At 40.8% G+C, this 12,368-nt stretch overlaps 1 protein-coding gene across 3 annotated transcripts in view; it reads right to left on the minus strand.

Annotated features, from left to right (window-relative positions):
- Positions 1-269: 269 nt before the first annotated feature.
- The window catches only part of igf2bp3 (insulin-like growth factor 2 mRNA binding protein 3), a 33,656-nt gene continuing 21,557 nt past the window's right edge, over positions 270-12,368 (minus strand). Inside the window, exons 7-16 of one of the 3 annotated variants that reach the window (XM_084738337.1) lie at positions 12,053-12,187; positions 11,539-11,661; positions 11,226-11,361; positions 9,042-9,164; positions 7,851-7,919; positions 6,284-6,403; positions 6,058-6,132; positions 5,675-5,806; positions 5,402-5,515; positions 270-4,025 (exon numbers count right to left, since the gene is read on the minus strand). In XM_084738337.1, the coding sequence (XP_084594463.1) occupies positions 3,924-4,025; positions 5,402-5,515; positions 5,675-5,806; positions 6,058-6,132; positions 6,284-6,403; positions 7,851-7,919; positions 9,042-9,164; positions 11,226-11,361; positions 11,539-11,661; positions 12,053-12,187 (1,129 nt within the window). In that variant the 3' untranslated portion in view covers positions 270-3,923. Of the gene's footprint in view, positions 4,026-5,401; positions 5,516-5,674; positions 5,807-6,057; positions 6,133-6,283; positions 6,407-7,850; positions 7,920-9,041; positions 9,165-11,225; positions 11,362-11,538; positions 11,662-12,052; positions 12,188-12,368 lie in introns of all 3 variants that reach the window. The other 2 variants (XM_084738339.1, XM_084738338.1) reach the window with 2 other exon arrangements.

Below are 12,368 nucleotides of genomic sequence, written 5' to 3' on the forward strand. Positions count from 1 at the left end.
CTTTTGTCAACTACAAGAACCTTTGACCAAACTCATTAATATAAAGCTTGCCAGTCACCTTAGCAGTTCAAGTATTTGCCTACAAAATGTACAGATTTAGAGATGCAAAGTCATGTCCACTTTCAGCTTGAAACAATTAACCTTTTAAAACAGCATTTTGTTGAGACCAACTAGAGTTGGTTGCCCATACGCATATGCAACAGAAACACCAATATGCCCAAATACAGCAAGACAAAAGAACATTTTAAAAAAGGACAAACACGGCACAGTTTAATTATTTTTTTTTATTCAGAGGCATTTGACAAGTGGAGCTGTGTGTGAAGGGGAGGTGAAGGGGCACAAGCATGGTTGCAGAGAGGGGGAGGAGGGAATATCATGCTGAAGTTGGATCACTTTTCCAAAAAAAAGAAAAAAAAAAAAAAAACTCAGAGACCCAGTCCCTCATTTCTGTCTCATACCAAGAGGATGTTCCACGTTACACAGCCAAGAAATGCTAACAGAAGAAAATTACTACCAAATCAGCGAGTGAGTGTAGCATCTGTGAAAGACAAAGGGAAAAAAGACAGGACTTGTATCTATTTTGAAGTCTTACAAATCAGAAACGAAAAAAGGCAGGCCCTTAAAAAAAAAAAAAAAAAAAAAAAAAAAGGTATTTTCTCATTTAACTATTGAATGCAAAATCAAACACGTGATTTGACCTTTTTCACAAAAAACCCAAGCAAAAGTTCAAATACATGTAAGCCACACCACCAAAAATTAGAAAGCAGAAAGAAAGAACCATCATTTGAGAATTTCAATTAAGCCAAAAAGAGTATATATAAACACTGGCAAAAGAAAATATTTTTTGATCACTTTCGATTATTCTCTCAATTCTAAATAGTACATGATTTTTAAGTTTTCATTCATATCTGGGGAAGCATGGGGAGGCAAAGAAGGGGGTGGGGCTAAATCCTAACAAATAGAAGAATGCCTCTACTTCAAATACGTGTCTAAAGAGGTAGATCAAAACAAACTGCGGAGGAGGAAGAGGAGGGGAAAGGGGCGGGGGGCAGGGAGGGTGGTTTGGCAGGAAGGAGGCGGGGGAACGGGAGGTGTTGGGGATCATTTTAAGTATCACTTGTGCCCCCCTCAGTTAAAGCGCGGTGTTAGGATGGCGCGCCCACGTAGAAAGAAGTGTTCTGGGGGACTGAGGTATCAGTGCGCGCTGGCGCTCAGTGGGGGCAGGGTGGGGCGCCTAGTGCCACAACAACCCCCCACCCCCTCAGCTGAGGTAGACGGCGTTCTACTGTGGAAGCATGGATACACTCGAGCATTTTTACCACAATCAACATATTTACATTCGGCATGAAGCGACAAATGAAATAAATCATAGTTTTAACGGGATAATCCACCCCAAAATTAAAAATACACATTTTCCTCTGGCCTGTAGTGCCATTTATCCATTAAGATTGTTTTGGTGTGAGGTGCAGAGTTTTGGAGATATTGGCCTCTGATAATGGACTAAATGGCCCTCAGCTTGTGGAGCTCAGAATACAAAAAAGTAAATAAAAACTTAAACAGCTATGTCTCTGTCCAAAAACAGGATATTGCCCAGACCTTATGAGCAGCCTGCTGTAAGAACTACATTGTTCTACTGGAAAGAAAGTAGTTCTGGTAGGTTGTACTGCAGAAACAAATCAGTTCCTTCAGATTCTACTGCAGAAACAAAGCAGTTCCTTCTGATTCTACTGCAGAAACAAATCAGTTCCTTCTGATTCTACTGCAGAAACAAAGCATTTCCTTCATATTCTACTGCAGAAAGTAGATCTTACATTAACTGCTCACAACAAGGTCTGTGGATTATCTTGAATAACCGGGTCATGAATTCTGGAAAGAGCTGTTGCTGTTGAGTTTTTCCAAATGTGTTTTTTGAGCACCACAAGCCAAGTGCCATCTAGTTCCATTATACTGGAAAGAAGGCAGACACCTCTATGGCCAATATCTCAAAAACTCTGCAGCTCACACCAAACTGTCTAGATGGATAAATAACACTACAGGTAAGAGGAAAAATATGCATTTTTGATTTTGAGGTGAACTGTCCCTTAAGTTTTGGATTCCTTTCCTCTTCTCTTTACCCCCAGTCGGGGTTCATTCAGTATTCTGTGTTGCCTTTTCTGGCTCATTTTCCCTGTATGAGCAACAAATCGAAACATTAAGTTACATTTGTGGGTCACAGAGAATTTGCTTAAATCATTTTCCTAAAGCGCAAAAAAAAAAAAAAAAAAAAAGCATCTATCAGTGTGACTCCCCCTACCCTCACCATGCAGTGAACGACGTTAACATTGACTTGATGGCCTGGCTACAAGGGCCACTTCTGAACTGACAAAGCTTGCTCTATGAAAATAAACCTAGTCGGACTTGGACCTTGCTGAGACACCGTCGTTAAAGAAGGTGGCAGATGGTCGAGGAACAGAACAGACTAAAGAAAACAGACGCTCAGAGAGGACCGTTACAGTCTGCGCTGCACCGCCCTGACCACAGCCCTCGTAGGAAGGCAAAAAAGGAAATTTTTTTTTTGACAAATTAAAGTACCATTACCAATAACAATGTCAATCCCAAAACTAAATGGCATTGCTGCAATTATGTACGGTTGGCATTATTTGCATGTCTTAGTTGTTTTGTACTTTTTTTTCCTCTTTCAGAAGATGGTGGACCCTCAGGGGAAAAACTGAGGCGATTTTCTCTCGATACTCCTGTCAGCCGCCAGCTGAGGGGGCGCCAACTCTTGCTCCGGGGCTGCTATGTACAAATAGACTTTATGTACAGGGTCATCTTTAAGTCACACATACACATGAACAATGCCACCTAAAGCACCAAGAGTTGAAGGCAAGGTCAGTTGGCAGCTGACCAAAATTTTAAATTTTCTTAAAAAAATAAAAATGTTCAAAGACTATCAGCTTTATAAAGTATACAAAATACCACAAAAGCAAAATAAAAAAGAAAGGAACATTTTTTCATATATATATAATTATTTTCTTTTCTCTTCTGAGGTACTAGATCCTGAGGTAGTTAAGTAAAATGCATATTAAATTGGTTTTCCTGGGCAGCAGCAGTTTCGGCACCATTTCCCTAAGTGTCAGTCATGGCGCTGCCCTCACCTCTAAATATATATTCATCTATGTATATAGGTCTATCTATAAAATGCATCCAAATTTATAAAATGCCACTATCATTACAAGGGCAGGACGCCCCAATATAATCCACCCTTACAAGGGGTCCTGTCCTGAAACAAGAATCTTTCCCCTAAACATGGCCCACCCAATCTGAGCCAACCCTCCCCCAAAATAAACCTCTGTCGGTCCGACCGGGACCTCAATAGCAATGCCTTTTCCTTTCCACAGAAAACTCATGAGAAAGCTTCATCAACCAATTAAACACTAAAAAAAAAAAAAAAAAAAAACAACGAAATCTGTAGTCAACCAAAACATCTTGTCAGGTTTGAAGTACCACACCGAGGAGGTGATAGGAGGGGGATCCTTATTTCTTCTTTGTGTTTCTAGTGTAAAAAGAGGACAAAAAAAAAAAAAAAAATTTAACACACCCGTGGTGGGGAGGAGGAGAGCAGTCGAAGGGTGTGTACATGTGAGGGCAGGTGACGTTCGTTGGGAGCCCTCAGAAGTACATTCTCACAGAGACGCAGAGAGGTGAGGTGGGTGGAGCTTTCGGAGGCGTAGGGTCTCTTATTAGCCATACTTGAAAGTTCATCAAGTGAGACGAGTAGGGGTGGATGTTTGGTTGGGTTCTGATAACCTCTGACCCCTGAGATGAGCATTACGACCCCTTGTCTACGTCCTCTTCGTCTCCCCCTGGACTCTGCTGCATCTGTCCATCTGTCGAGTCTTCTGGCAGATTCGGTCACCATTCCTCCAGGTCCCACTGGAGCTTTACTTCCTGCGGGGCAGTGGAGGTTGGGCTCCAGATGTGGGCTTAGGCTGCTGCTGCCTCCTCACCTGGGCCAGGATCTCCTGAATCTTCCTCTGGGCCAGCTGGAAGGCATGAGAAAATGTTAAGTAATTATATAAAGTGGCCTTAAAGCCACAGAATAAACCCTCATCAGCCCTCTGACTGTCATTTAGGGTCGTATGTACATATTAGTAAGCATCTGCAACTACTGGAAATTAATTTTTAATCCAACATTTTTGTACATTTTCCGAATATTGGGTCTGAAATGGGCATATTTATGGATTTATTATGAAAATTACAGGGAACTGAAGCCAATATTTCAATCCAAACTTTGACAAAAACAATTTTACTTTGCACCACACAGGAGTTAATGGACTACCACTCTTGTGCAAGATTACACTTCACAAGAGCTAGAATTATGATGAACTAATTAGCAGTTTACAACTTTGACAAGTCCCAAAAACTAGTTCACCATCTTTTCTTCCATTTTTTAAAAGTTATGCTTTATAGTCATTTTTTTCCTTTTATTTTATAGACTGGACATCTAACACATACATAACATATATTCACAATGGTGTGTGCAAAACCAAGCTAACAAAAAAAGCTAACAAAAAAATAAATTTATATAATAAATAGTTTTTTGGGACAAAAATCCCTAAATACCTTAATGTTGTTGCTCATCCTATTTTACACTCTTATAAAGCCTGGTAAGAGTTCAAATATGGCCTTACTGTGTCCCATAGTCCCTCTAGATGCTGATCAAGGTGCCTTAATGTGGTGGCAGCTCTTTCCATCCCTATTAAATCTATAACCTCTTCTCCCCAAACAATCAAGCTAAAACAGGATGACGTTCTGATCTTCCAATCAAAAATTATTTTCCATCTAACTGCAAGACAACCCGATGTTAGACATCTCATTTTCCTCACAGTCTCCTCATCTATTTTGTCCCCCTAGTATAAACCATATTGGACATAGAGGGAACATCAACCTGGGGGATCTCTGCAAGGGCATTTGTCACCACCAGGAGTTCAATGCAGGACGAATCAGGAGCAACTTACTGCAGCAACGCCAGCATTTAGCTGAGACCATGACCCTGCTCCTACCAGGGATGCTGGAGTCTATAGTCGATATATTGATGTCACACTAAGTAGTGCATGATATTCATGTCTTCGTATTGTTTGAATGGTCAGGATTACTTGAATCTACCGTTATATAACAACAGTTTGAGAACATTTTGCACTACAGCAGACAGCATATTGGAGTAACAACATTCTGTTGAAATTTCCAACTGGGAACTCAGAAATTACAGCTTTCAAGTTTAAATTGAACACGCAATACTGCATGTGAACTGCAAGAAGATGAAGAGGGAGATGATGTCTCTCTCTCACCAACTCCAGTCTGCAGCATTACCACTGTTCTGAGGTACTGGGACACCCCTGTTTTCTTTATAAAAACCCACCTGGCATGCAAAGAAGTGTCCGCTGATCTTGACTATAACCTGGTCATTCTCGTCAGGCGTCTGGTCCCGGGGCACCACCACTTCTGCACAGGTCAGGTTCTGCAGCTCATTTACCTGCAAACACAATAAAGAGAACAAAATAAAGAGGAAAAAAGAGCAAAAGTTTTGTTTTTCATTTGTTGGAGCAAATTTAGGGTTAGTCGCAGTTGCAGTATTCTGGCCTGGGTTTGTTCAGCTTGCACCATGATGGATGAATCTGGTGTCCTTGTTTACCGTTTTTCCGCCCTTCCCGATGACTCGTCCAGCAGCGAAGGAGGGAACCTTGATGTGAGCCTCCAGCTTCACCTCTTCCTTGGGTCCAAAGAAATTCTCTTCCTTCAGCTTGCTAAACAGGCGACACTGAGCCTGCAGCCGGACAGGTGGACATACAGATTACCATTGCTGAACTTCCCAGGAAAAAAAAAACAAGCAAAAACATTTCTGTACTGGTTGTAAAGAGCCACTTACATACTAGTAAAATCTGTAAAGGAAACGAGAAAATCCTGACTTTAAAATGAATTCAAGAGCTACTACCATAAAATTTAACTACATGGCTCCATACTTTTATGTCTACCAACAGTGTTTTGTGTGTTTAAGGCTGTGAGGAGATAAAACACCTTAAACTGAGCCTCTGGCGGTCCAATGATGATGACCATCCTCTGTTTGGCATCCATTCCTTCTGCAGGGGCAATCTGAAGGAGGGCAGACAGCCAGCATTAAAAAAAAACCCAACAACCTTCACTTATGCTTCCAGTTCCTATCAGTCAAGTGACAACAGGTAGACAGGCGGCATCGACACGTTATCATTGAGATTCAGAACTTCACCTCCTGTCTGTCACTCACCTTGATTGAGGCTCCGGCAAAGTGTGACAGCTGTTTGATGTGTTGACCCTGTTTTCCGATGATGGCTCCCACTGCAAGTGCTGGGATGAACAGGTGAACCGTTTCCGACTCCGGGTGTCCCTGCTGGGTAGAAGCACGTTAGGCATCACACAGACAGTAAACTACAGACTACTTGCTCAAGTCCAGACATCGACCCGCAAATGCAGACAGTGGATCTAGCAAAAAGCTGTTCAGCTCTTTACGTTACACACTGGAGCTTGTAACCTCCCAAACACCAGTTGGTCAGAAGGGACACTTCTGTCCTCAGTCCCGTCATATCTGTCTGCTAATTCTGTTATCAAAAGCAACAATCTGAACTTGCCACATGCATCAGTTTAGTAGTTCCATCTGAAAAACAATCAGGTGGAAAGTATCTGGATATGCAGTTCATATTTTTGCCATCACACACACTTCAAGTCGAGTTCCACTTAAGGTTTCTGCCACTTTTTCCTCGCCACCGTTACCCCAGTGCTTGCTCTTGGTCATAACTGTCAACTGCGCCTGCAATTACAGACGGATGGATGGATGGATGATGGATAGTTCCTCACCACACGCTTTGGAGCTTTTTACTGCCACAAGGTTGTCCCCCATTTCACTTCTTCATTTCAAAAACTGATTCAGTTTGTTGCTGCATCCAAGGGAAAGTCGGCTAGCTAACAGTGGCAAAACATGTTTATCGCTTGAGTTGTGATTGGTGTGGTGATTTTCAAAAATAACTGGTCATTGAAATTCTGCATTTTGATTTGTTTTTTTTATTTGTATTAATTCTTGAGCATTTAAGTATAAAAAATTATTAGATTAAAACATATTTTTGGAAATTTATGAACCTAAGCATTTGACAGCACCACAGCCTCTGTGGCCCACTAGATGGCGCTCTGAGGCCACCAGTGGGCTGCTTGTTTAGAATGCCTGGTCCAGCTCTGGATGAAAAGCACCGTGAAATAACATCGGATGATTTGGTGGCATTTGATTTGGTTGACTCGACTCAATGATGAGGGCGTGCCTCACGAGAGATGCCTGTATTTGCAGATACCTTGTTGCTTGTTTTAAGAGTTTGCATTTGTCTTCTTGATGTGGTTGCATCATCTAAGAGGAACAAGTAGCCCTGTTGAATCTGGATCAGGCCCGATAGTCCAGCCACTCTTCAGCTGAGGGCACACAAACAACTTGCTTTGGCAGCCTCCAAATCTGGAGAAGGAGTTTTCAGTACAGAGGATGTTCTACTTGCCGCTCACAAAAAAAAAAAAAAAAAACTTCCTTAAAAACTACAAATGCTGCATATTTGGCACAGATGACGCTGTAAAACATCTGGTGAAGCTGACGTAAAACACGACTATCAGCCAAGCTACTGATTCCCTCCAGAACTTCTGTCTCTCCATCAACCAGGTTAACTGCTGCACTCTAAAAAGGTCAAAGATCATGGGACAGCTGGAGAAGAACTTTGATGTAGCAAACCCTGTCCCCCCCGCCCTTATCCCGCAACGAGCAGCCACAAGCCGTGCAAAGCACTTTGGGACGGGTGACTTACAGCAAGGGGCTGGCTGCTCGCCGACAGCATAGAAGCCCAAAATGGCCCCTCACCCCCATAAGGACTGCACTAAAGGAAGAAAGAAACATGAAACTGAATCGCTAAAGACCAAATGTCTGCTTTTGTTGTGCAACCCTGTGCTGTATAATAAATTACTACTGATACCTCAATAAATTGTAGTTTTCTCTAGCCTGACCCAAGAGATGAATAATAGTGTTTTCACGGCACGTCATCAATCCGGAAGTCAGCCATATTGGAAGTACTGAATGTAAACAACACAGCCGTACTCACAATTGTTGCCCAGTTTTATTTTCTTCCTAAATGCGGCATCAGGTATCAGCAAGAACGTGAGTCTATGTACCGATAAGGTTAAGAAGTACAGGTAGAAAAAAATTCAGTGATAAATGGAAATGCAAATATACCGAGTATACAAATTAAAAATGATATAAACTCCATAAAGCTTTCACTGATACAGATATAAGAATAAGGATCTGATACCATATTCCGTTTCTGTTGTTGGGGAAATATGTAAAATTTTATGATCAGTGGAGCAGAGAAATACCAGCTTTATATCTGCATCAGATCAGCATCACCGAGTTCACGTTATTGTTGCCACCTTGTGGTAAGCACAGGTTATTCGAAATCTTTGACAAGAGGTGGAATAATCTGTAGATTGTGTAATTCCAGGTCTGGTTTCTCCAGTAGGTGCTGGTGTTTTGGTGGAACTAAGGCTGATGCTGCAAACCACACTGGCTAAGTTACTGACCGATCAACAGTACTGTCGATGTTTAATAACATTATGTTCAATATAAACTGCAAATAAAGACACCGCTATCTGAATCTTTATTTCCTGATTTGGTTTGCTTTAGTGCGGTGGGGGCGGTACTAAAATTTAGCCATAGTCATGGATCGGCTCGGCATTTGGGTCATTCCAAGAGAGTCAACGCAGCCTGCTTGCATGTATCTTCACCACCTATTAAATATCATGCCCTTTCCTGCTAATCAAGTCCTATATTCAACATGTAATCCAGTCTGTTTACATATCAGTACCTCCAAATGGCCGCATGTCCAGGTTACTGACCGAACCATGACTCTATATGGATTTTTACAGTGAAAAACACAGCCAGTCCTGGATTTTTACTGGTAGGGTATGGAGCAGACCACTATGTGACGAGGAGCCCCGACACTTACTCCAAATGACGAGCATCCACCGTGCGCTCCAGGAGGTGGGACACTGGACATGGAGGGACCCATGCCTGGTGGGAACAAGCCCAAAGCGTTGAGATTCAAGCCTGGAATCAAGTTGGACTGGAGCTGGAGAGAAAAATGAGAACATCTATTAACACAATACAAATCACAAGACATATGCCTTGCTCATTAACACCTCTAATTCATTATATTTACTGAAAGTCACCTCAGCTCAGGTAGTGAAAAGAACACATGCAAATTATAAAGTCTGCCATTTTCTAAGTCAGTCCAAAGCATTCCCCCCTCAAGGCTACACAGTGATGCACATGACTGCATCTGTGCATCATGGCTGGATAAGCTTCTGAATACATACAGCAGGGTTTCTGCAGGGTTCAAGTTGAATTCAAAACTTTAATACCAGTTTCATGTCAAACTGATGTTTAACTACAGTGTACAGTGCAGAGCGCCTCCACTTTTAATGCTGGAGTAGATCCAAATGAATTGCAGTAGTTAGCGTTGTTAATGCAAAGTGAGTTCTGCTCCCGATGTCAATACAGAAAATTAGCTGATGGCTGGCAATTGCTTGTGGCCTTTTGCTTCTCACTTCCCATGCAAGTTCCTCATTTGAGCATTTTCATTCACAAGGTGCAGCAGGCTTCAAATTATTTCTTTTCAACAGGCTTCAGCCAAAAGTAGCTATGTTTTGGGTGAGATGAGATGCCATGTTAGCCAAGCACCACATCTCAAACACTAGCTGGGTGCTCTCACCAGCCTGCACAGTTTACATTTGGAGCATTGTTTCTTTTGTAGTTTTTAAGCATAATCAAGACAAATTTCTCCCAAAAAAACACATTTAAAAGCAAGACTGAAAAATGCAAGTTTCTAAAACTAATGCTAACTTAATTCAATCAATTTTTAAGACCTATCAAAATCCCATTTTAAGGCCTTAAGTTCAGAGTATGTGATTTTAAACTTTAAGAGCCTGCAGACACCTTAATATACTGTATGTACAGTCTCAATGTACTTGTAGCTACATCATACTAATATGCAATATCAAACTTGTTGAACACACAAGGGAGGACTGCAGACAGGAAGTCACCCTGTCCTTCCATATTCTTGAATGCATTTTCTGTAGAACATCCCAACACATTCATACCCACTTTGTAAACAGCATGCATACTGTAAAAAGCTTCTCTCTCTCTCTCTCTCCCTCTCTCTCTCTCTCTCTCTCAGGTGCAGTCCCCGGTGGTCAAAGCTGTGAGCTCTCAATTGAAAAGAAACTGTGGTCACTGACACTTTTTAGTTTACAGTTTAAATGGTCTGAACAGACGTTTCTTTTTAGTGATTCAAATATCTGACTTTTTCAGAAAAATACAAATCTTTCCTTCAGACTTAAGGCATAAAAGAGAAGCCCTGTTATCAATATCATTTTGCTAGAAAACCATTGATTCTGAAATTTTTTATAAGAACCCGAGTAGGATTTAGTGGAATCTAGCAGTGAGCTGCCAACTGACTGGACTTGTACAGTGTGTATTTATGAGACAAAGATTCAGGATATGAAAGTATTGCTATGGCAGCTGCATTTCCAGATCACTGTTGTGTATGTCAGCACCCTTAGCTGATTCACTTCCTAAATACTGTTTTTTAGTAACGTGGCTTCATGTTTTTAATGTAAATTTAGTCACAGTAGTCATCTACTGTAGCAGCCCATCTATGTTACTGTTGAAGTTCAGAGGAGAATTTATTTACACTTTCCATTCAAAGGATTTTTCCTTGTTGAAAAAGTGCTAAAAATTCTTTGTGATTGTGAAGTGAGTCACGATTCTAGTGGGAATGGTAATTTTTATTTTTCAGTTTCAGTGGAAAATATTAAGGTAATGGTGTGAATTTTTTTTGGCAATGTTGTGATTTTGATAAAATTCAGACCAATTGTTCAGCCCCAATTATAACCCTCTCCACACACGTAACCTTTTTTAATCTTTTATTTAATATTTAGTTTCTTTCTTTATTCGTTTTTGTCCTTCCAGTACACATTTTCTGTGAATTATAAGGAGATCCATTTGGGGGAATGGAACTCGCCATTAATTTGTTAGATTGTTCTGTATATCAAACATTATGGTTATTATATCAAAGTATAACAAATCATTCAATATTTGATAGACAAAACAAGTGCTAAAAAATGCTTACATTCATAGCAGCCATGTCACTCTCATACGATTCCCTGATCTTCTTCATCACCTCCTCTTCTGCTTTTTTGCACGCGTCCAGGGTCCCCGACACTGTGATGGTCCGCTCTGGGTTGTACACAGTCAAGTCCTGGAGACTGGACAAGGAGAAAGAAAAGACATGAGAACAACCATCTCAGAGTATAAATTCTGACCCTAAAATATTAAATATGCATTCAAAGTGCAGTCTATGCAGACCATTAATGAAAGTTCCAAACGGTGGATGTAAAAAAAAAACAAAAGTAAGAACCATCAGTGAACTCCAACAGTCTTACGCTGAAATTGTAATCTTGGTCCCCGTATCCTGCTCGATTTTCTTCAGGTTGCGTCCTTCCTTCCCAATTAATCTTCCTACAAAGTTGTTGTGTGCAAGTATCTTCAGTGGGATCTCCTCAGTACTGCATAAGACAGATATCGTTAGTTAAATATCATATATTTCATATAAACACTGAATGTTTAGTTATTGTTTGCCTGCATGTTGTGAACATTTTATGCTCCTTTCATACTGCATGTACAGGCTGTAAAAGCCGATTTTCTTGGCCAATAAAGTTTCTAATCCAGCAATACTCATTTTGTCTGGATAGTAACAAAAGATTAAAAGATAACATTTTAAGAAAGAGCTTAGGAATTTTAAAGACCATTTCTGGTAATCTCATTAGGTCAAGGGTGTGTTTAACAAAACGACCGCTTCTGGTCTTTCGCAAGTTTATAGGCGACACATAAAATTATCAGAACCAAGATGAACTAAGGGAAATATTCTGTCTCATTTTGTTTTGGGCACAAACTCACAACTTCGTGTCGATTGCTTCCTTCTGCATGATCTCCATGATGGCTGAACAAGCGTTCGTACAACCGTCGGGGGTGGAGTGAATTGTGATGGGCTTCTCTGCTGCACCTGCATTTTCTTTCCTATGGATGTCGATCCTGGAGTAAAGGTGAGGCAAGGCAGATTTATTTATATGACACCTTTCAACGTCAAGGCAATTCAGAGTGTCTCACAGAAGACAGAAGCATTAATACAAGTAATGGAGGAAGAGAGAACACAAAGACACAAATAGGACTTGGAGTTAAAATAATAAGATCATAATAAGATAAAAAAAACATA

Source organism: Lutjanus erythropterus, chromosome 16 (assembly GCF_056507025.1).
Source record: "Lutjanus erythropterus isolate fLutEry1 chromosome 16, fLutEry1.hap2, whole genome shotgun sequence".
Classification (NCBI taxonomy): domain Eukaryota; kingdom Metazoa; phylum Chordata; class Actinopteri; order Lutjaniformes; family Lutjanidae; genus Lutjanus; species Lutjanus erythropterus.